Source organism: Nicotiana tomentosiformis, chromosome 3 (assembly GCF_000390325.3).
Source record: "Nicotiana tomentosiformis chromosome 3, ASM39032v3, whole genome shotgun sequence".
Taxonomy (NCBI): domain Eukaryota; kingdom Viridiplantae; phylum Streptophyta; class Magnoliopsida; order Solanales; family Solanaceae; genus Nicotiana; species Nicotiana tomentosiformis.
In genome coordinates this window covers 23,071,200-23,096,581 of record NC_090814.1, presented here as the reverse complement: position 1 = coordinate 23,096,581, position 25,382 = coordinate 23,071,200, and the positions used below count along the sequence as shown (strand labels likewise).

The 25,382-nt window shown below is 37.5% G+C and overlaps 1 protein-coding gene across 7 annotated transcripts; it reads left to right on the top strand.

Moving 5' to 3' along the window:
- Positions 1–1,031: 1,031 nt before the first annotated feature.
- Positions 1,032–25,382, top strand: LOC104108498 (kinesin-like protein KIN-7K, chloroplastic). 7 transcript variants are annotated; one of them, XM_018774950.3, is made up of 24 exons: positions 1,032–1,326; positions 1,552–1,807; positions 1,891–1,988; positions 2,918–3,007; positions 4,493–4,545; positions 11,692–11,757; positions 11,834–11,887; positions 13,352–13,411; positions 15,931–16,009; positions 17,083–17,150; positions 17,275–17,337; positions 17,554–17,658; positions 18,190–18,294; positions 18,440–18,547; positions 18,629–18,772; positions 19,850–20,032; positions 20,217–20,375; positions 21,129–21,341; positions 21,974–22,114; positions 22,206–22,331; positions 22,475–22,525; positions 22,637–22,684; positions 22,771–22,974; positions 24,589–25,382. In XM_018774950.3, exons 2-24 carry the CDS (start codon positions 1,569–1,571, stop codon positions 25,180–25,182), a joined length of 3,051 nt encoding a protein of 1,016 aa, XP_018630466.1. In that variant the 5' UTR covers positions 1,032–1,326; positions 1,552–1,568; the 3' UTR covers positions 25,183–25,382. The 7 variants fall into 7 exon arrangements, 6 of the variants coding, with proteins under 6 accessions (XP_018630466.1, XP_018630465.1, XP_009615846.1 ...); XM_018774949.3 differs by having other exon boundaries at positions 21,129–21,353; positions 22,206–22,328; XM_009617551.4 differs by having other exon boundaries at positions 21,129–21,353.

The window sequence follows — 25,382 nt, the reverse complement described above, 5'->3', positions numbered from 1 at the left end:
TTATGAATTGGTCATTTTTTTGTAATAAGTTGTGTATAGGCGGACATAGCTGATGGTTTCCCTTTAATTTATGCTTCCCCATCCGGAAAATTGTTTATATTTGAAGATCAATTTATTCCATGAAATTACTTTTAGATTGGTCATATGAGAATAATATTTACAAGTTTGTAAAAAAACACGAAAAATATAAGTATACAACTATGCTCATAGCTCAAAATTTTTGCCAATTTAAAATACTAAAAACTACTGAAAAGATTTTGGGGACCTTTGTTTTCAAAAAGTGCTGATATTTTTTAAAAAAACTTTACCAAAACACTATAATAGAAGTTTTCTAAAGTTCGCAAAAACTGGAAAATATTTCTTGAATAGCACTCAGCTTTGCAGAAAATTGAAATTTTTTATCTAAAGGTTTGTGGTTGAGGAGGTTTTTTTCCCGTTAGATTTTGAGAAAACTGATTTTATCTTTAAGAAAGATTCACATGTTTTGGGACAAACATAAAATTGTAGAAGGGTTATTATTTATTTATATAGCTATTTAATTTTGTTCTTTTCCAAAAAAAGTACTATAGTAGGGAATCTTGAGAAAGTAGGAAAACTCGTAATTGTTGTCCATCTTCTACTTCGAGCACAAGAGTCTTGTGAACCTGTCTTTAGTTTAGCCTTTTTGTTGCCCCACAATTTAATTCAAGTAGTATTAAGAATAAGTCAAACAAATAAATTAAACAAAACGCCCCATACTTTCTAAAATCTAGCATATTCACCCCTCCACTTTTCCACTGCAAGCTTTCCCCTTCACTGTTTTCCTTTCAGTCACACCGCATTCAACTCCTTTTACTCTCTCTCTCTCTCTCTATCTCACACACTTTTTCTCACTCTCTCTCTCTAGCCTACTCTATACCTATACTCACAGTTATCACACACTACTGCGTATGTGTATGTGTGGGGGCGACTGTGCCCTTTTTCTGTCTGTTTCTCTCTCTACTTTCTCTCTCTACACATATACATATACATATACATAACACGGTTATGGCGGCATTGTGTAAAATAGTGAAGTTAGGCTTAAGCTTTGATGAAGTTAAGAGAGAGAAAGTGAAAAAAGTGTGCATCGCTTCCAAGGCAAGCTAAAATAGATAGAGAGAGGAGAGAATATCCAATCCAAACACAGTACTCCCTTCTTCTTTTTCATCTCTCACCTAAAAGTCACTCTTTTTGATACTCTCATTGATTAAGAGAATAATGATGTTTTTCATCACACCTACTTTTAGATCTTAAGACCAAAGCGGAGAAGATGTACTTTTTGTTCATATTTACTCCTTATTGATTAAGGTATTTTCTCAACTGTAAAATGCATGCCGCAACTTCTGCAATTTTTCCTTTTTGTAACGCTTTTGGGTGGGACATATTTTTTATTTTATTTTAAGCAGCAGAAATTTGACGCTATAAATTTTATTCAGATGTCGCTGAATGTAGGTTTTAATTGTCTGTGCTTTTCAGCTTTTACATTTAATTTATCTGTTTTCTGATGAATTTTTGCGGATAAATTTGTTTTAGAAATTTTTGTAGATAAAATGGCGACAAGACAAGCGAAATCCCAAAAATTGAGCTCAAGAGTAGCAAATTCACCTGCGTCATCAACCACATCATCATCTAAGCAGTTTCCAGAAAATTCCATAGAAGGCGTGAGCTCGCCGGCGTCCTCATCAGCGAGAAGTAAGCCGCAGTACTATTACTCGGAGAGCGCCTCCGCAGAAACGACGGAGAGATCCAAAGAGAATGTTACAGTGACAGTGCGGTTCCGACCTCTAAGGTGGAAACTGATTTTACTGTGTTTTAGAAATTGGCATAATTATTTTTTGTTTGGAAAAATTTAATTTTGTTGTTATGATTTAGTCCGAGGGAGATACGACAAGGGGAGGAAATCTCATGGTATGCAGATGGAGAAACTATAGTTAGAAATGAGCATAATCCTACGCTAGCGTATGCATATGGTATGTCTTGATGTATATTGCTATTCTTTGTGTATAGGTATGTCTTGATGTATATTGCTATTCTTCGTGTATAGGATAGAAGCATGGAGTTTGGTTCCTTATTGCTTGAATGCTACTTGTTCATATCTTTCCATTTTAGACAAAAGTGGTTTTTCCGAACTAGTCAACTTAATTGTGACTAGAGTTGTAATTGCAACATTTCTTTTAAAAAAAAGCAACATTTCATATGAAGAATAGAACTTTTCTACTGATACAAATCACGATGTCTGCCAACTACGTCATAATGTTATGAAGTTCAATTGTACTTATCAGAAGAAAGAAAACAAATTATGAAGTGCAATAGTGATGTTCGTCAAATACATAACGTTAAATTAGCATGGCAAGATCAACAAATTGTAGATATCCTAATTCACTTTCAATGGTAGGAATGAAAACTCAATCGTATATCCAGTGATAACATTTTCAAAGAATTCTGGAAAAATCTCAAGTTGCTACATCTTGCATGCTGCGAAGGTATATGAGTTCCTTGAGCTAGAAGGAACTAGAAGTTGAAACTTTATCCAAATCGTCAATTGAGGTCATCTCAAGGAAATGGCTTCACTTTATCTGTGACTGAAAATTTAGTATGAGGATGCTTCAGCATCCCCCATAGCAGACTTGATTGTTTGAGTCAGGTGTTTGATTGTTTATTGCTATTTTCGTTTGTTTCAGGTAGTTGGACTGTTAGAGCTAACCATTCTCTCCCAGATGGCTTATTTCAGCAAAAGCATAATCTTTGTTCAGTTTATTCTTTTGTTGTATTGTGTCAGAAAACTGTTTCAATAATTGAATGCGTGACTTGCTTTCCATGTGCTTTATAATGTCTTGGTCCTTCTGCATCTAACTACTGTCATAGGCACTAACTGCCAAATTCGGTTTGCTCTTTACAGATAAGGTTTTTGGTCCTACCACCACAACACGTCATGTCTATGATATTGCTGCACAGCATGTTGTTGGTGGTGCCATGGAAGGCATCAACGGTATGTAGCTCTTATCTTATGATCAAGGGTTATGATTATACAAGTAATTGGAGTTCATATAGCCCCTTGTATGTGCATTTGCTGCTGATAGATACTACCATTTATGCGTTAACTTTCCTAAAGATATTCCTTGAAATCCATATTGCAAAAGTATACAAAAAACTACTCCCTCTGTCCCAAGTTACGTGTCGTACTTTCCGTTTTAGTCTGTCCAAAAAAGAATGTCATGCTTTATTTAGAAACAATTTAACTTTTAAACTTCCAGCTTTACCTTTAGTGAAATGATTTACAGTCACACAAATATCTATGGTTTGTTTTAGACCACAAGTTTCAAAAGTCTTCCTTTCTTTCTTAAACTCCATGTGGGGTCAAACACCGCCACATAAATTGGGACGGAGGGAGTAATATTGTTGTAATGGAATGCTCATTTGACTTTCAATTAGTGCCTAGCCTAATGCAAATACCTCCGTGGCAAAGAAAAGTGGTAGCCGGGATGAAACCTTTGCCATCTACGACATGTCTTGAGGTTTTCAGCGAGCAAGCTAGTGGAAAGTTTGTTGAAGAATGATAACTTTTTCCATTGAGTTTTGAGCTATAAATTGCAATTTGGCCTCTGTTAGGTAACAGTTTTATCTGTAGTAACTTATGCCTTGTAGGTTGTAGTTCCTTGTCTGAGAGTAGTTTCAATTTTATTACCTACTAAAAACAAGTAATCAGTTTCTTGCAAAAGATCTTCTTATCTGTGATCTTGCTGACTTCTTAATCATAAGCATCCATGGCGATAACCTACATGTGCTGTAATATACAGTGAATAGCTTGAGCTGAAGGGTGCAGTAAGGTTCCTGTAAATGATCCACGTAGTTGAGACAAGGCTTTGTCAAATCCAGTTCTAGGATAGCTTTCAGAAACTGTGACTTGAGAATATTGAGATTTTCGAGCCATATCGTGTCAACCCTAAAGATTTAAATGCTAGAACCCTAGTATGTAATGTAGGCGTAAGATATCTCTATATTTAAGATATACTACTTTACAGGATTTGATAACCTTGACCAAGCTGAGGGAATTGTGATTTATTGCAAGTAATGACATATAAACTAGTACTGTGTTCAGCTCTCTGATTTGCTAATTGGGAGAAATATGTGCTCGTATCTGTAGCTTACTGCTTCAATAGTAATTGATAATCCAGTATATATTGTATTGAGCAAAGGAAATATAAATGACCCACCAGAGTACTTTTAAACTGAAAACAGCACGTATTTGATAGACTGGTAATATTGTTGTAGTGTCATCCTAGTCTTTCTTCTGGGACCAACTGTTGTATTCATTTGTTATGGTACCCCTTCACCCGTTACCATGTATACTGCTCCTTTATTGATTTTTGGAATGAGGTTCCTTCAAATCCTTTGTGGAAACTTGAGATGCTGATATTTTCTTCATTGAATTTTGGACTGGGTTTCCTTCATCATCGTTTTCTTTCAATTGCAGGCACGATCTTCGCGTATGGGGTTACGAGCAGTGGGAAAACCCATACCATGCATGTAAGAGAATTGTTTCTAAATTGTTGATTTTTTTCTACACAGAGCATGTCTTTTCCCTTTTCCAGCATGTATCTTTGTAACTGAACTATCCTTGTGTGAGCGTACAGATTGAACATGATTTAGGAGTGAGAATTTTTCTATAAGGATCTTACATTTGGAATAATGACATGCCTATTTGATTACTTACTTCTTCATTAGCTTTATTTTATAGGTCTTTGGCATTTTATATTATTAGGTTTTCTGATGTCCTTTCTTCAGGAAAGGGATTGTGCATGGTTTCTGTCTTCGAGAAAGCTACATTGGTGTCTATATGAAAAAACTTATGCTAGAGTTGGACAGTAATTGTTATCTCTAGTTAAACATGCTACTATATATGCACTGCTATGTGGTTTAGACTTTGGACAAGGAATCATTCCTCTACTCTTTTGTAAACAGGCTTTTATTCTAATGCTGTGGGGATGACCTCATTAAATGAGTTCTCTGGATAAGTGCTACACAACTATATTATTTCCTGCTCATGGGAACCCAATAGATTGACTCTTTGCTTTTATAAGCAACAACAACGACGACCCAGTAAAATCCCACAAAGTGGGGTCTGGGGAGGGTAGTGTGTACGCAGACTCTTTGCTTTTCTTGCTTTGAAATTATTCATTGGATATATTTGTGATGATTTCCTCTTCGCGTGTATAAATGAAACAATTAGCTATTTTTGCTCACTAAAATAGTAAGCCCGTTGCAGTCATGCCACTCATAGAAGATTGGATTGAGTGGATTCCAAAGAAACATGTAAACTTATCCCCAAAAGCAAAAGGAAAATATCTAAAGGAAACATGTTGTAACATATCAGATTGAAGAACTCAAAAACCGGTGAACTAACGGGATTAGATGAAAGGTCTGTTAATAGATAAAACTCTATTGCAAACTTCTCTCGTTCTTCCTATTCTTTTGAATAGGTCGTGCTAAAGGAAAAATAAAAATGAGATATATATTTAGCCACGCGTCAGTTTAGCTACACTCTGTATATCATTGAAAGGGTTTTTGAGATATCATCTCAACTTGATGATATTTATGTAGTAGCTATCCTAGCACAAAAATAAGGACGAGAAACAACAGTAGATATTGAAATTGCTTACTGTTCAGCGAAGACTGATTGTATGAAACTGATCATTGTGAAGGAACTTGAAATTATGTACATTTCTTGTAAGACTCAAGTGTTATGATAACAAGACCATGGTAAGATTTTTTTTTTATAAGGTAAATAATTTTGTTGAGACTTAAGTATGTAAAAGATGTAGGATTGGAGATCCCGTATACTACCTGTGAGAAAGCACAGGAGAAAATATATTATTGATATTAGATACTCAATACAATACAAGAGGTCTTTATTTATAGTTATACTCTATAAGGACATATTACTCCTATTTCAATGTTAGACAAGACTACATTATGTACATATCTGTAAACTAACACTCCCCCTCAAGCCGGTGCATACAAATCATATGTACCGAGCTTGTTACATATATAACCAATACGAGGACCAGTGAGGGACTTGGTGAAAATATTTGCAAGCTGATCATTCGACCTCACAAACTTTGTAGCAATCTCTCCTGAAAGTGTCTTTTCTCTGACGAAGTGACAATCAATCTCAATGTGTTTAGTTCTCTCATGGAACACCGGATTTGATGCAATATGAAGGGCAACTTGATTATCGCACACAAGTTCCATCCGACTGATTTCACCAAATTTCAACTCCTTGAGCAATTGTTTGGTCCAGACTAGCTCACATGTTGCCATAGCCATTGCTAGATATTCTGCATCTGCACTAGACCGAGCAACTACATTCTGTTTCTTGCTCTTCCAAGACACCAAATTTCCTCCTATTAAAACACAATATCCAGACGTAGAACGTCTATCAGAAGGTGATCCTGCCCAATCAGCATCTGAGTATCCAACGATCTGCTCATGACCTCGTTCCTCAAACAGTAACCCTTTGCCTGAAGCCGATTTTTATATACCGAATAATGCGGACAACTGCATCCCAATGACTATCACATGGAGAATTCATTAACTGACTTACAACACTCACATGATAAGAAATGTCGAGTCTAGTCACTGTGAGATAATTTAATTTACCAACCAATCGCCTATAGCTTTCAGGATCGCTAAGTGGCTCCCCCTGTCCTGGCAGAAGTTTAGAATTCAGATCCATAAGAGTGTCAATAGGTCTGCAACCTATCATCCCCGTCTCCTCAAGAATGTCTAAAGCATATTTTCTTTGAGAAATAACAAGCTAGACTGAGCAACCTCAATACCTAGAAAGTACTTCAATCTGTCTAGATCTTTAGTTTGGAAGTGCTGAAAGAGATGCTGCTTCAGATTGGTAATATCATCCTGATCATTGCCAGTAATAACAATATCATCAACATAGACTGCCAGATAAATACAAAGACTTGAAGCAGAGTGCTGATAAAACACAGAGTGATCAGCTTCACTACGAGTCATGCCAAACTCCTGGATAACCGTGCTCAACTTACCAAACCAGGCTCGAGGAGACTGCTTTAGACCATAAAGTGACCGACGCAAGCTAACATACAAGGTCACGAGACTCCCCCTGAGCAACAAAACCAGGTGGTTGCTCCATATAAACCTCATCCTCAAGATCACTGTGAAGAAAGGCATTCTTAATGTCCAACTGATAGAGAGGCCAATGACGAACCGCAACCATGGATAGAAAAAGGCGGACCGATGCTACTTTAGCCACGGGAGAGAAGGTATCATTGTAATCGAGCCCAAATATCTGAGTATATCCTTTTGCAACAGGTCGATCAACCTGGCCATCGGGACCAACTTTGACTGCATAAACCCAACGACAACCAACAATAGATTTACTTGAAGGAAGAGGAACAAGCTCCCAAGTACCACTTGTATGTAAAGCAGATATCTCGTCACTCATAGCCTGTTGCCATCCTGGATGAGACAACGCTTCACCTGTAGACTTAGGGATGAAAACCGAGGACAAAGAAGATATAAAAGCATAATGGGGAGATGACAGACAATGATAACTTAAACCGACATGATGGGGATTAGGATTAAGTGTGGTTCGTATACCTTTCCGAAGTGCAATCGGTGTACTAGGAAGAGACAAGTCCGCAGTAGGAGCAGGGTCAGGTGCAGGACGAGAACCAGTTCGGCCTGATGTAGGGCGCAAACGACGATGATAAGTCAAGAGTGGTGTTCTTGTGGCTGGGGATCTAGGAGGAACAACACTAGACTCCTCAACGGTTGGTATGGGTGAAACTTCTGTGGTCGAAGGTGGAAGAGGAGCTAGTAAACTCCTCAAAGGTCGGTATAGGTAAGACCTCAGATATATCATGGTGGTCAGCAAAGGTAAAGAAAGGTTTAGACTCAAAAAATGTGACGTCAGCTGACATAAGGTACCTACGAAGATCAGAGGAATAACAACGATATCCCTTTTGTACACGAGAATAACCAAGGAAGACACACTTGAGAGCACGAGGAGCTAACTTATCTTTCCCAGGGCTAAGTTATGAGCAAAACACGTGCTCCCAAAAACATGAGGTGGAAGAGAGTATAAGGGTGACTGGGGAAACAATACTGAATGCGGAATCTGATCTTTGATGGGAGATGAAGGCATCCGATTAATCAAATAACAAGATGTAGAACTGCATCGCCCCAAAAACGTAACGGAACACGAGATCCAATTAGAAGTATGCGAACAGTCTCAATAAGGTGCATATTCTTTCTATCTGCAACCCCATTTTGCTGAAGGGTATAAGGACAAGATGTCTGATGAATAATACCTTGAGAAGTCATAAACTGCTGAAACTGAGAAGATAAATATTCTAAGGCATTATCACTACGAAAAATGCGAATAGAAACACCAAATTGGTTTTTGATTTCAGCACAGAAACTCTGGAATATAGAAAATAACTCAGAATAATCTTTCATTAAGAAAAGCCAAGTACATCTTGAATAATCATCAATAAAACTAACAAAATAACGAAATCCCAAGGTTGGACTGACTCTACTAGGACCCCATATATCAGAATGAACTAAGGAGAAAACAGACTCTGCATGACTCTCAACACTATGCGGAAAGGAGGCTCGAGTATGTTTCCCAAGCTGACACGACTCACAATCTGATGTAGACAAACTAGATAAACTAGGCATAAACTCGGATGTCCTAAATGTCTTTGGATTAGGTCTGGAGGATCTGTAACTAGACATGTTGTGGAAGGACCGAGTGAGTTAAGGTAGTAAAGGCCTTCTGATTCACGTCCTGTACCAACTGTCTGTCCCGTACTGCGGTCCTGCATAATAAAAGAATCGTCAATAAAATATATACCACAATGGAGAGCACGAGTCAAACGACTAACAGATGCAAGACTGAAAGGACATCCAGGGACATAAAGAACGGAATCTAGGGTGATAGAAGATAAGGGATTAGCTTGTCCAACTCCTTTTGCTTTAGTTTGACATCTATTGGCTAAAGTAATAGTGGGAAGAGACTGTGAATATACAATATTCGACAAAAGTGATATATTACTAGAGATGTGATCAGAAGCGCCCGAGTCCATGACCCATGGTCCAAGAGTACTAGACTGGGAAACACACAAAAGAATTACCAGCAACAGAAGTATTAGTTTGAGCAATCGAAGCTACTTGTGGAGATGTCTGCTTACTTGCTCGATACTGAAGGAGCTCATTATATTCTTCTTTAGATAAACAAAATCCCTGGTTACCTGTAGTCTCGGTATGAGCAATGTAAGCATTTTTTGGTGGACGACCATGTAAGGAATAGCACATTTTACGAGTGTGTCCAAGTTTGTGACAATAAGAACACTTGGGTCTAGATCTTCCAAAACGACCTCCTCCTCGTCTATTCTCCATAGTTTGAGACGCCCGAACATCCACTGTCTGGGATGCGAGAACAGAGGAATCAAGTATCTGTGATGAGATCACTGGGTGACTTGGTGCTGCAGCAAGGCGGAGTAATCGAGAGAATACTTCATCAACTGTGGAGACAGTCGGACTAGCCAAAAGTTGGTCGCGTACTGAATCAAGATCATTAGAAAGTCCAGCGAGGTTAAGAACTAGAAACATCTCTGTCGCTGCTCTTGTTGTTTTTCAACACTAGTAGAAACTGACATCAACTTCTCATATTCCTCCATGACTGCCTGTACTTGACCCAAGTAAGTAGACATATCTAATTCCTGCTTCTTTAAGTTTGTCATCCGCGATATCATATCATAGAAGCGAGATATGTCATTAGTGTATAGGGTACGAGCCTTTTCCCAAACCAAATAACATGTCTGGAATGGACGAAACAAAGGCATCAACTTGGAATCAATAGATCGACACAAGATGCTACATAACTGAGCATCGATCTTTGCCCAAAGTGCTATCGCCTTTTCATCTCCTTCGCTAGACTGTTTAATTAGATGATCTTGAACACCTTGACCTTTACACCACAACTCGACAGATGAAGCCCAAGCTAAGTAGTTTGAACTTCCCATTAAAGGTTCCGAGGTAATCATAACACTAGAGCTTCCAGAACTCTTGTTTCTAGACCCAAAAACATCAAAGACATCGTTACAAATTATTACCAAATAAGAGAAAGAATTAACTGTAATCCACTGAAACGGAGTAAGGAAATACTGTAGCCGTCGGAATCTTACTGTAGCTGCCGGAAAAGAACACTGATCCCGCCGGAAAAAAATATAAAGGTGGTCGGAATTTGGTGTAACCTGGATGGGTAGGCTCGGAATTCCCTTGCGAATAATCTGTCCCAAAGAAATTTTTCCAAAAAGTGATCGGAAAGGGCTCCACGCGCCGGCGCGTGACATCGGAACTTCGCCGGAAAAATTTCTTCCGCGCGTGGAGGGTCTTCTGTATGGGTTGGTCGCCGGAGGCCAATCTACTTCGTGGTGGTGTTGGTTTTTACACAACACTGACGAAAAATGGCTTTTTTTTTTTTACTGCGGCAGACTTGTGTTTGCCGGAAAAAAAGACTTCCGGTTGACTGATTTCTCTTCCCGGAGTCACTGGAATTTATGCACAGCGATAAATCTCTCACGATTGCTCTGATACCATGTGAGAAAGCACGGGAGAAAATATATTATTGATATTAGATACTCAATACAATACAAGAGGTTTTTATTTATAGCTATACTCTACAAGGACATATTACTCCTATTTCAATGTGGGACAAGACTACATTATGTACATACCTGTAAACTAACACTACCAATATACCAAAAAGTAGAGAATCTACTCAAAAAGTAGGGAACCTACACTCTAGCAAAGACACTCAACCTTCTAGAGAAACTGGAACTTCATGGGTACATCAGAAAGCTAGACTCTATCCCTTCAAATGCCCTCCTAATTCCTATGACCCTCATGAGAGCTAAATGAGAGTTTTCTCCTCCTCTTCTTGAGAGCCCAGTTGTATGAAATGTCGTTAGACCAACTGTACGACATGTCCTTAACTTTGCCTAGCATCATTCATTGCATTCCAAACTAGCTTAGCACTCACAATACATGGGTAGCAATGTGACAATGCAATAGGAGATGGTTTACGTCCTCACGTGAACATGTACACATGAAACATTAGCTAGCTGCATATATGATCTTCCTCCTCCTCCTCAAATTGTCTTCTGTTTATATCGCCACCTCTCTGCAAGCCAAACAAGGAAGCACTTATTTCTTGGAGACCTAAGGGTCCATATCAAGAGATGCAGAAACTTCGTTTCTTCTCTCAACAATTACCTATGGTAGTATGTCTTAACAGAAAACAATCACTTTGTGCACACCATTGTTTGAAGTGCAAACTTCTCTAAAGTGCATGGCGTCACCCATGAAGTGATAACCCCTTTTCATCGCTTTAAGAGACAAAGTGATGGCTTTTAATAACATTGATTCATACTACAAGGAGTTCAGAAATCTTTAAACTGCCTTGACAAGTGCAGGTTTCACATTATCGGCTGGTGCTTTATTTGCTTAAAGATTGGAGCTTGCTATTACAGTTTCCTGTACTTTATGCTAAATAGGGGCCTATCTAGCTGAATTTCTGTTCATTTAAGGGACAGAATCTGATAACTATATGTAACTTGTGTCTCATCATAGGGTGATCAAAGATCTCCTGGTATTATACCTTTGGCTGTGAAGGATGCCTTCAGCATTATTCAAGAGGTACTTCTTGTTAGTACAAACTCATTATGGATTATCCTCTAACATAAATACTTTGCTGAGTTTGTTGCTGATTTAGACTCCGAACCGAGAATTTCTGCTTCGTCTCTCATACCTGGAGATCTACAATGAGGTGCGCTTCCAACCATTCATGAAGAAATTGGCAGTTTTTTATAATTTTTTTCTGTCTGTAATTCTGTTTTTTGTGTTTTTTTTCTATTTACTAATATTGTCTCCCTTTGCTTTGTATCTTTCTTCTGGATTTCATGGTGTTCCTATTTATCTTGTGATTGTTGTTGTGATACTAATATTGTCTCCTTTTTGTCATTTTGTCTTTTTATTTTTTTGAGCCGAGGGTCTTTCGGAAACAGCCTCTCTACTCCTTCGGGGTAGGGGTAAGGTCTGCGTACACACTACCCTCCCCAGACCCCATTAGTGGGATTTTACTGGGTTGTTGTTGTTGTTGTTGTTGTTGTTTCAAGTCCGTAATTCTACTTGATATATTGTGTAGTAACTGATAACTGTTAATCCCATTATTTTACTTGACCTACTTTCCTTTTTTTGTTTATCGGCTTATTCTAATTACTTAGCCCCTTGTAATTAAACGGCTTAGTTTTTCCATTTCCATGACTTCTGCTTCTGTAGATAATTATACATTTTGGTAAAGGAAGTTACATCTTTTCAACAAATAGCCACCATTAAATGAATTGACACAGAGATAGATACTCGAGAATGGTTTATAAGAATACATCTATTTAACCTTGGTGAAGAAAAGAATACATCTAGTTAATTATTAAAGAAATTGAGTAACATGTACTACTTGTTATGTAATACCACTACATTTATAAAGAAATTCTGAAACAATTTTCTTTTAGAAAAAATTTCTCTCTCAAGTCTAAAAACGTCGGGGTAGAATGAGCAATAAAACTATGACCCATGTTTCAGTTTTCTGTTTTTGAGATATAAGCTATCAATCATCTGACGTGTAAGCAAGATTCATGTCTAGCATAAGGCTTTGCCATGATCTTGAAGATTCATTGAACTGTTTCCTCTCCTTTTTTTTTTAATGATGGTGGTGTCCTGGCCAGATTGTGTGCACCTTGATTGACCCGATATCACAAATGTTGGGTAACCCTATGTTGCTCGGACTCTCCCAAAATATCGTCGGTGCGTGTAGGATCCTCCAGTGCATTTTTGGAGGATCCGACACGGGTGCGATAGCATTTTGGAAAGTCCTAGCAATATAGACTTTGCCCACCAAGGCCTCAGGCAAATGGAAGAAAACACCTAGTGCTTTTTTACCTCTATCGGGATTTAAACCTGAGACTTCATGGTTCTCACAATTCACTGACCACTAGGCGACACCTTGGGCGCCATTGAGCTACTTCCCATACTCCCTCCCCCCCCAAAAAACCCAAAACCCAAAAAAATAAAACATACAATTGCTATTTTTTCTCATTAGTCTCCATTGCATGCCTCTTTTTATATCAGCCAGACTACTAATTTCTTCTGTTTAATTGTGATTACTTGAAAACTAAAGGGTTGATGCTTCCAGTTCTGTCAGTTGATTGTTATCTTTAATGTCTGCTCTATTCAGGTTGTTAATGACTTACTAAATCCAGCTGGACAGAATTTAAGAATCCGAGAGGACACTCAGGTATCTTTCCATTAAGATTCTAATGCATGTTCTCTTATAATGCTGATAAACACCTATTTTTCTTTATGATGCGCATTAAGCCATCAACTTTATGGCTTCCTTGCTCTTTCATAACTTCTATTAGCAGCTTTCGATTTTCTGCTAGTGCTAGGTAGCCCTTTTAATATTAGGAAACTGCCACTTCTACATCTGGGAGGAAGTGCATTTTAAGTGAAGAGTGATCTGTCTATTCTTGGCACCTTCTTGGTTCAATCAATGACATTTCACTTAAAATAAAAAAACAAAGTTCTGTGATCAGCCTATTGGACACATATCTACAGAAGTAAAACGTTGTTAACCTGCAATGTTGGACAATCATAATAATATGCATGGACAGTTGCTTCCTTAGAAATGCTACATTGATGGCGGGATCAGCATATTGTTCCAAATACTAGATTCACCTCCAAGCTTACCAAATCTTAAAGGGACCTCTAGCTCAACAACAACAATGCCTTGAACTATATTATCCGGAAGAAGATGCTGGTTATTGAAAATATCTCCATTGCTTGGGGCTAGCCATTGCCTCATTAGTTAGTAGCATCTTGTATAATAGACCATGGAGCATGTGATAACTTGGGGGTTAAGCAGTTGCATGAATCACTTGGTTACTAAGATAACTTGGAAATTAAGAAATACTTGCGAAGCAGGCTACCTTTGAAATAATACTGAGTAGAAAGTTGAAAGACCTTTTGAACTCTGCTAGCAATTCACTTCTATGTTTTTTTTCCTTTTCTCCTGTTTTAAATAAACAACTTTAGTGGTAATTCTATAGATAATGAAAAGAAACAAAGAGGGGGACTTGACTGCCTTAGCTCTTGAAAAAATAAGAAATGAGCAGGTTCAATCCCTAAGCTAAGAATGGACGTTCAGACCTTGACAAAAGTGTAGGAGCTAATCCTCTAGAATGTAAGAAGAAGGTTTCTTCATATATATAATAGGAGTACTCCTGTTTACAAGGTGAAGCATAGCTACTTTGGCTACATGATTAGCTTTACAAATTTAGCTTCTACTTCAGATAGAATTTTGAGACTCGAGGAATTCAGTATTTCCATCTTTGGATTTTGATGTATAATGGGTCTATCCCTTTACCTATCTCTCCTAAATACCAGCCTGGTTTGCCAAGGGATTTGAACTCGTGATTCGCGCCTACTACACATCTTGTGTTGGACAACCTTGACCATTGAACCAAAGTTTTGGGAGCCACTTTGCTATCAATTCTTCTTATTCTTCTTTTGGCTAACAACTCTTATCAACCTAAAAAGAGACTTTTTAACCTATCAATCCCCAAAAAAGAAAAAAGGCTCAGCTAGCGAGAGCTTTTACCTGATATGTTGGAGAGAACTCGGGAACTTAACAGATATATTATCATGATTCACAATTTCATCGTCCACATCTTAAGTGACCCAAGCTTGACTTACATGATTTTGCTGGCAAGTGGCACATAATAAAATTACCCATAATTTTACACTTAATGTTTATCTAAAAAAAGAAAAAAGAAGAAGAAGAATTTACCCTTAATGTAGTAAGCAAAACCACACTAAGCTCACATAAATATCTATTGCAAGATATATATACCACCATGGATCTGATAAAAAAAATACATACCAGCACAGATACTTCCTGTTTGGAAGTAAAAAATGTTTCGGCATCTAAAATGGCAGCTTCTTTCTTAACGTTTAATGACTTGTACAAATCTAAATGTTGTTTGTTGAGATCAAAATTTTCGGTCAGGAGCATCATCAATTATGCTTTTAAGAAAATAGATTTTTGAGGCTGATCGTACTTATAACTGATTTCTATATATAGACTGGCTGCGTTACTGTGGTTTGCAGCTCCATAAGAATATTCTTTAGATTGGATATAAATTAATTTGGTCTTGCAGGCATTTTGCAAAAAGCAGTACTTCTATGGTACTATCTTGAACTACAACCTAGGGTTCTGTTTGCTGCTTATACCTTTTTCAATCACTGTAACCTAATATCACAATCACTTGGTTAGTGCACACAATATGCACTATCATGGTTATAGCACCTGTAGAGTCAATCTCTGAATGATTTTTTATGGGTTCTGTAGCCATCTATCTATGTATTAAATTCTACCAAGCATCCTCCTGATGGGATGACCAGGGTGATACTAAATCTGCAATAAGGGCCTAGAAGCGTTTAATCTTATGTATTAAACGCTTATGATCATGCAGGCAGAGTGTCCTTTACACTGTTCTCAATGAGCTTCTATCTGCTTTAAACAAAGTATTAAATGCTTATTTTCTCAATCTGCAGTGGTCTTTTTTATTATTTGCGGTGTTCATGTTAGTTTGTAAGTTATTACTTATGTGCCTTTTCGTCCATCCCAAGCTATTTAGTGTGTTGAATCTTCTACTTGGTGCTAATTGCTTTGAATTTCTACAGAATGTTGCCTTTCAGTGTTCTGATTTCTTAATATACAGTGTTCTTATTAGTTGTTCTCCTTATTTATTATAGGGTACCTTTGTGGAAGGAATTAAGGAGGAAGTCATTTTATCCCCTGCTCATGCTCTATCCCTTATTGCTGCAGGGGAAGGTATAAGCTGATGGTTTTCTAGTTACAGTCTAACTTTCTTTAACAAGAGAAAATATAAACGGAAATGTTCCATTTTCAAGTTTCAGTCCTTGTCTATTTTTGTATCCATGCAAAAGCATACATTTTAACAATGTTGATCAACAGCTATCCGCATATCACGCCAGTTTTTTCTGCATGTAATTTGTTTTAAACCAGTTTTTTTACATTATTGGGAAGTACTTTTACTATTAGATAAGAAACTCAACAACAATAACAACAAACCCAGTATATTCCTGCAAGTGGGGTCTGGGAAGGGTAGTGTGTACGCAGACCTTACCCCTACCTAGTAAAGGTAGAGTAGATAAGAAACTCAAATTTGCTAAATATTACATGCCAAAGGAGAGCATATGGGTATTAGTAATGTTTCCTAATGTTGTGATATTTGAATTCAGAGATAGTTTTCCTGTTTCCACGTTTATTCCTTTTGGCGACCATTTTTCACTGAATTGGTCCCTCTAATTTGGTATTATTCAGTATGGCCCTTGACTATCATTCTTATAGGTTTTCGGTCTGTCTATCAGGCCCTCAGCTAAGTTAGCCTTTAGAGAAAAGAGAAAGATCTGCAGGAATGCATACTGTAGAAGGTTTAGATTGGTGTATGCTATTCTGAAATAGGAAGGAACATCAAGATTACATAATCACAGGCATATAATCTTCCGAGTTATATTTACTGATCCTAGTTGATATACAGTAGAAAAGGGCAGCCCGGTGCACTAAGCTCCTGCTATGCGCGGGTCCGGGGAAGGGGCGGACCATAAGGGTCTATTGTACGCAGCCTTACCCTGTATTTCTGCAAGAGGCTGATTCCACGGCTAGTTGATATACAGTATGTTTAAAAAATATATTATCCCACAACCTATACATAACCGAACACTTATTACACCAAACATATAAATGCAACAATAAAGGGCTCTCATCCTTCTTGTTCGTTCATTCTTTTAGGAATGGTTCATATCTCTTTTATGTCTTTCGTTAAAGTTTACAGTTATATATTATGTTTTACGTATTTTGAATATTGGGTTTTCTACCTACAGAGCATAGGCATGTTGGTTCCACAAACTTCAATCTACTCAGTAGCAGAAGTCATACAATATTTACGCTGGTACCCTATGTTTTTACCAGTGAACTATAAGTCCTACATTAGTTATGCTATTTGATTTTTCTTGCATCCGGAGTTTGTTGAAACAATGCGTGTATAGTAATTTGAGTGAACTTTCTTTTGACAGACAATAGAAAGTAGCCCCTGTGGTGAATATAGTGGAGGAGGGGCAGTTACCTTGTCACAGCTGGTAAATACTCTGCTATAGACTTGTTAGATCTCAACATATTACTTTGAACAAATCATGTGTTTCTCACTGGCTTAAACTAGTTCTCTCTTTCTAATAACTAATTATTGGGTCAAGTTCTGTTATTTGTCTAAAAGAGTTTATCTTCGTTTTGATCGAAAACTGCTAACTCTCCATTTCCCACTTTTCTGTTTCTTGCTTAAAAAAAAATGCTTGCAGCATCTTATTGATTTGGCAGGTTCTGAGAGCTCAAAGGCTGAAACCACTGGTGTGCGCAGAAAGGAGGGATCTTACATCAACAAAAGTCTACTGACTCTTGGAACTGTAAGGACCCAAACATCTCCACTGTATCATCGGTGTAATAGTTTTGCTTAACTAGTATCTCCTTTTTGACATTTCAGTAATAAATTGGCTTACTTGTTAAAGAAACTTATGTACAGAAAGCACTAGAGCTTTTTTTGATCTATCATCAAGTAGATTGACTTGGCATTGTAATCTGCCTAAAAGACTGAAGATTTTTAGAATCTTGAGACTTTTTGATGATTTATTTTTGAAGAACAAAAGTATAGCTGTATAACTTTATGTATTTGATGAACAAGGTCAAGCTAAAAGAGGTACGTAGTGCATATTGGTAGATGATGACTTTGTGAAAGTGGTTTAGAAGGAGCATTGTATGATTCTTTGTTGTCTTTAGCGGACTCTAAGGCTACATAAAAAGGTTTAATTTCTTCACTAAAGAACTCAACATAATGAGGCTTGTGATTAAAAGAACAAAAGGAAGCAAGAAAGGGGAAAAGGTTCCCATCTTTGGTTTTCATTTGTTTTGGGGGTAATGTTGACGTGTTCTCCTTGCAGGTTATTTCTAAGTTAACTGATGGGAGAGCTACTCATATACCATATAGAGATTCAAAATTGACCAGGCTTCTTCAATCCTCATTAAGTGGTCAAGGACGTGTATCTGTAGGTTCTTCATTTCTTATGTATTGATGTTGTTAAACATAATGGCTTCTAGTGAACCATGACTATCATACAAATGATCCTTATTAAACAGATGTTGAATTAATGAGAATACCTTACCAATCTGTTTTTCCTTTGTCTCTAATAGTTAATCTGCACTGTGACTCCTTCGTCAAGCAACTCTGAAGAGACACGTAACACATTGAAGTTTGCTCACCGTGCTAAACACATTGAGATTCAAGCAGCACAAAACAAGGTCAGACGAGTGCAGATACATGTCTCTTTTGATTATTTTTTTTGGTCAGTAAAGCTTGAAATGGGAACTGTTAATTTGCAGATAATTGATGAAAAATCACTTATCAAGAAATATCAAAATGAAATTCGTCGTCTGAAAGAAGAGTTAGAACAACTGAAGAAAGGCATCGTTACAGTTCCACAAATGAAAGATAGTGGAGAAGATCTTGTGCTCCTGAAACAAAAGGTAACCTTGAAAGAAGAGCTTTCTCCTCTGGCCTCTAAATTTTTTTTCCTTTCATCAGTCTGCAATATTGACTGGAAAAGTACATACTTCTGTTTCATTCAACTTTACCAAAAACTACAGCTAGTTTTCAGTGAGACTGAGTTGAAGCCATTTCCTCGTGATCAATTTGCACATGAAGCCTGCTTTCTTGCAGAAGGGCCGTGGAGGAAGTGTGACAAGAATGGGGTGGGATGGGAAGGGGGCCTTTTTCTATGAAACCAAAGTGAATGAATAGGTTAAACCTCCTTATTATAAAAAGAAAAAAAAGAAAAATGAATAGGTCAAACACATTTAGTTAACGTATTCCTTTATGAACGGGCATAATGGTAGCTTTGTCAGAATTTTTCATCTTTCTCTTTACTCAGCTAATTTATGTTAATTATTTTTATATAGAAGTTTGGGATTGAGGCATAGATTTGTTGTTTATTTTGATATTTTCAGTCTGTACCTTTCTGGTTTTCCTCAACTGGCTTGCATTGTTTTATTACTGATCATTGAGTGCTACGTTCTGAATCCCTCTTTGGACTATTCAATGATCATTTCAATAGAAAATTTAGCTGCCAAAAAATTACTAGATTTAATGTGATCTAATTGAAGCCTTCACACGTAAAGAATATTAGCAGCTTGCTGTCTCAGGCCTCTGGCTCTCACCGAATAATCACTAGATTTAAATCTTCTGCGCATATTTGTTGTTTTTCATGTCTGTTCCTGCTCCGTAGGTTTTTTTAGTAGATTTTATGTGAGATTTTTTTTTTTGATTGAAGCCTCATATTGTAAAGAATACAAGGTTTAGCATCCTGTTATCTGGCTGGTTCTTGAAGTAATTGATGGCCATCTCAGGCATCTGGATCTCACCGAGTAATCACTGCAATTGTTGTTTCTTCAGTATTATCACTAACAAACAGTGTTTGGTTACACTAAATTGGAAGTTTTGTGAGCCTTACTTTATGACATTTGCTCGGAGTGTACAATGATTTGTGCCTATTTGTAATGATATTATCTAACTAAAGTCCATCTACTTTGACATACTTTGTAAAGCTAGAAGATGGTCAAGTCAGACTACAGTCGAGGTTGGAACAAGAAGAGGACGCTAAAGCAGCTTTGCTTGGTAGAATACAGCGTCTAACAAAACTAATTCTAGTATCCACCAAAACTTCACAGTCCTCAAGATTTCCTCATCGGACTGGCCCTAGAAGAAGACATTCCTTTGGGGAAGAAGAGGTGCTGTTACTCGTAATTATTCCTTTCAATTGATAGTTGCCTTTGCAGTATGTATATTTAGTTTGAATCACTAGATAATATGGTCTAAGCACTTAATTAAAGGGATGAACCTGTCTTTACAGACTTTTGTACTGTTTTTACAAGGTCCAACTGTCCTTTTTCCTCTCCTTTTTTGAATGTATAGCTTGCATATCTTCCGCATCGAAGACGAGATCTCATCTTGGAAGATGAAAATGTCGATTTGTATGTTTCGGTTGATGGCAACGCAGACACTTCTGATGATACATTCAAGGAGGAAAAGAAGACTAGGAAAAATGGATTGCTTAACTGGTTTAAGCCACGGGTATTTGTAATCTACTCTATTGTAGCTACAACTACTTCACAGTTAACATTTCTGTTTCATGATTTTGCTATTATGTTGGTGCATGGACATGGAACTGTTTTTAAATACCAAAGTAACAAGCATATTAAAAATGAGGATCCAAAACCCTTTTATATGACTACATATGACAGAGATTTTTCCAGCCTATGACATGTCAAAAACTTCTTTAAGTGTTTGTTATCTCATGGTTATTCAAAATCCCATTTTGTACTCGGGGAAGTTGGCGGCAGTAGACACTAGAAAGTAATATGGAATAGACCATGTCGATTATTGACTAAGGAAAATTTTCATTTTATGGAATCAACTGAGGGACAGCTTATTTTGTTCCCAGTGTACTCTTTCTCTTCTTTATTTTTGCTATAATTGTTCTGACTTTTACTTAAAAAGTTGTAATATAATGCATTTGGGACAGTGGATGAAAGGATTTCAGAGGTTTTAGTTGAAAGAACATATATTTTTTCTGTTCTTGCTTAACTACTCTTTTCAAAGGCGGATAAAAAAACCAGTATTGCTCTCTACGTAGGGAAAAGGGAAGCTAGTTTGATTACAATTATAGAACATTTTGAAAAGTTTGGGTTGATCAACAATCGCATGGTTGGTTTAATTCTACGCCTACCTTGATTGCATTCTTCAGTGCAGTCTATATTGCAACAATTTCTAGTGTTTTATGCTATCTATTACTTATGCTGCTTCAAATTCTTCTCTCATTCTCAGAGACGAGACAGTGGGTCAGGTACCTTGGCGAGCACTAGCGATAGATCCAGTGGACTCAAGTCAACTAGTACACCATCCACTCCTCAAGCTGAAAATCATCATATGCAATCGAGAAACTCACACTCTACACCCACAGAAAGCACACCTTCGGCAGAGCGATTATCTGATGTCAGATTGGATAAAGAAGTTTCAGAGGATAACCTTTTGGACCAGGTGACTCCTGTGGTATGGAAGTTACATTTTTTCTAAGTTCAGTAAAGAAGTAAACATTATTATATCTATTGTATGTCATGTAGCAAACCAAAATATAGGGTTAAGCAGAGTTGGGTTAAATATAATGGTGATCAATAAAAGAAGCTGTTGAAAGATTCTTCCACTTCTAGGGTGCGTGAAGCTTCTGGTGTGGTTCCAGATGAGGAAACTAGTGATTGGATCCGAAGTTTCTCTTCATGAAATAAAGACTAGAAAACTACCCATATGGAAGTTCAGTTATGAATCTCCCTACTTCCCCGAGTTCTTGGGTACCTTTTGCTTGTAAAGGAGAGAATCACTTGCAGCTTTTGTGCTTCTGCTTCGCTTCTGTTACTATCTTGTTGTTACTGCTTTTTCCATGTATGTCTTTTTCCGGGGTTATATCGGAAACAACCTCTCTACCTGCACAAGTTAGAGGTAAGGTCTGTGTACACACTACCCTCCCCAGACCCCACTTGTGGGATTCCACTGGGTTTGTTGTTGTTGTTGTTGTAATCACTTGCTGCTTTGTGCTCAAGCATACATAGACAATTTCATGTGTACAGTGCTTTTTCATGGTCTGGTAACTCATAGTTTTACTTCTTGTGTAATAGACTAGCATGAAGACAATTGATCAAATTGACCTCCTAAGAGAGCAGCAAAAGATTTTGTCCGGTGAAGTGGCACTGCATACAAGTGCTTTAAAACGGTTGTCAGAGGAAGCTACACAAAGTCCAAAGAAAGAACAAGTGCAAGTATAAGTCATGAAACAATATGTTATGCATCTTATTTTTTCTAACTGCAACTGTACATATTTTCTGACATTTGGGTCTTTGATTGGCTAAGATGGAGATTATGACATTGAAGGATGAAGTAAAAATGAAGAATGAACAAATAGCTTCATTGGAGAAGCAAATTGCTGAGTTCATTCTTAGCCCCCGTGAAAAGATGGAGAACCAGGAAGAAACGGTTGTAAGTTTGGCTTCTTCTACATCAAAAAACATATTACCATTTCAAACAAAAAAAAATAATCTTGCTTCTACTTTGAATGGCAACAGATATGTCAAAAATATATTTCCACCTTTTAAGCTGTTTTTCTTGTCTGCACTCTGCAGTCTGTTGCAGAGCTCTTGGCACAGTTGAATGAGAAGTCTTTTGACCTCGAGGTAGTATGACTTGCATGTCTTCATTAAGAATATTGTTTCTTCCATTTCTCCTTTGAGTTCAAGTTTATGCTTATCCTTTCAATTGTAGTAAACTTATATTGCTATTGCCAGGTTAAAGCTGCCGATAATCGAATAATTCAGGACCAGCTAACTCAAAAGGTAGACTGCCTCTTTCAGCTGTTTCCTCATTGAATTTTGATTGCTCCAAGGAAACTCTGTTCCAATGAGTTTTCTTATTTTGACAGACCCATGAATGCCAGAATCTACAAGAAACAATTGTGTCCTTAAAGCAACAGCTTTCTGATGCGCTAGATCAGAGAAACCGCAGTCCATCAGTAGCCCATTCACAACGCCTATCTGAGACAAAAAGTTTACTTGTGGAGCTAAGAGCTGAAAAGGAGAGTACTGCCTTAAAGGATGCAAAAGAAGCATTACTCTTACAGGCCCAGGTTCCTATCTATTTTTCTCTGTCGAGTAGAAACTCTTGCATATCACCTACTATCTTGTTGGCCACTCCACTCTTATACCTTGGGTGTATATATATTTGTTACAACAGACGAAAGAAAATGATATGCTAAAATAGTAAAATGAAACAGGAGTCTTACTAGAGGGATAAAATAAGCCCCAAGGTTAAGGTTGTATTCTCTCAACATTTTACATTTCGTTCCCATTTTTGATTTGCAAAGTGTTTCTCCACATAACGTTCTGCAAATTTCTTTAGGCTCTCTTATTGTGGTCTGCCACCTACTATTAAGTATGCACCCTGACAATCATATTACTGTTGTTTAAATTTAAGGAAGTATACGTGTATGTAATTTCTGGCTTGTTATCTTTTTCTCCTTTGCAATACCTAATTTGTGAGGCTGAGCCTTTTTTTATCTGAGTGAAAGGGGCTGCCTACCCAGCTTCCGGCCTTCCATCACAAGTATATATCCTCCGGAATGGCTTATTGCTTCAATTTATTCATATTTAAAAAGTTTCTCATGTTTAATAGTAAGTGAACTGACTGCTCTAACTGATGATTATGTTATGGCATTCTCTACATTAGATGGAGCTTCATTACTGTGTAGGTAGAGGTGTTCTTTTTCAATGCTCTGAACAAGTACTCAACTATTTGGTTTAGAACATTGATTTTTCAGACAAGATTAGAAGTGTAGAAATTATCTGGATGATTTAGAAGATTCCACTTTCAGGAAAGATCTGAACTAGCGATTTTCTGGAAGGATTGATTGTATTAGGATCCGACTTAGATCCCTCGAGTTGTCTTCAGGAAAGGTTTTCTTTCAATGACCTACTCTTCCGATGAGGTTTAACCCCCAAAAAGAGTGACATGATCTGAAACAGCTTAGATCTCTGAGTTTCCCTTCACAACTTTAGGAAGCTTTGCTTTTGAAATCTCCAAGTCTGTAACTTGGTATAGAGGTGAGCTCCTCCATCGTCGTGATTTCATGCGACATTTAGTTGTTTTCTCATCCACTTCTCTACTTTCAATGAGAATGTAGGAACAGAAAGGGTCTTCGTTGCAAGTGTTTTCTCAATGTTTTCGTGTGTGTGGGAGGGAGGGACTTCACATGTTCACTTTTAAATTGGGTTATGGCAATAATTAAACACCAATCTTACTCAATATAGTGTGAAGAGAGATACTTACCACTCTTATTAATAAATAAAGAGAGACTTACCAAAAAACGGTTTGAGAAAAGATTCTGATTCACTTACAAAAGAACACCTCAGTACTCGTGCATAAAATTTACCCAAATTGGAAGTCATCCACTAGATGCATAATTTTGGTGTATGTGATAATTTATACCATATATTGTTTCTCTGGTTACTATATGTTATAACTGGAAGGACTTCACTGATGGGGCATTGTTATATTATGGCACTTGGAGACGATTGCAGATTTATGTTTATGCAACATGTTTATATCACACACAAAATGTTCAAATACTTGAGTACCAACAAGTGTTCCATAAATATTAAGTTGGAGTTAACATTTTTATGTTACGAATCAGTTGTCATCCACTACAATGTTTCAACTGAATTGCTGTTTTTGCTTCCGTTAGGCAAGAGAGATTGAAGAACTCCAGCAGAAAGTAGTGGAACTGGTTGAAGCGAAGGAGCAACTGGAACTCCGGAACCACAAATTGGCTGAAGAGAGTACATATGCCAAAGGGCTAGCATCTGCAGCAGCGGTTGAATTAAAGGCACTTTCTGAAGAAGTTGCAAAGCTCATGAATCATAATGAGAAATTAGCTGCTGAGCTAGCCGCCCAGAAGAATTCACCTACCCAGCGTAAACCAAGTGTTGCCACGCGAAACGGAAGAAGAGATGCTCACCCGAGACGAAATGAGCAAAGTGTGTTGACTGCAGATATGAAAAGAGAACTGGCTATGAGCCGTGAAAGGGAGCATTCATATGAAGCTGCTCTTGCGGAAAGGGATCAGAAAGAGGCTGAATTACAGAGTAAGGTTGAAGAGTCCAAACAAAGAGAAGCCTATCTTGAAAATGAACTGGCAAATATGTGGGTTCTCGTGGCAAAACTAAAGAAGTCTCAGGGAGTTGATTCTGATCTTTCTGAATCAACCAGATCAGAAAGCCAGAGAATTGATGCTTTTGAGGTTTGGGATAGTCTTGTGCAGTCTAGAGGACTTCAGTAAGGGAAGTTTGTAATAGAAGCAAGAGTGAGTTGTGTGCTTGTATGATAGTTTAGTGGGATTGTTGCAGATTAGGAGGGGGCGTTCTTTGTCTATTCTATTTCCCCCTTATGCTACTGTAGATAAATCAGTCGTGAGGGGCTTTCTGAATTGTACCTTGCACATTGAACTTACTGCTTTTGTACAGAGGTTGATGTTTACAA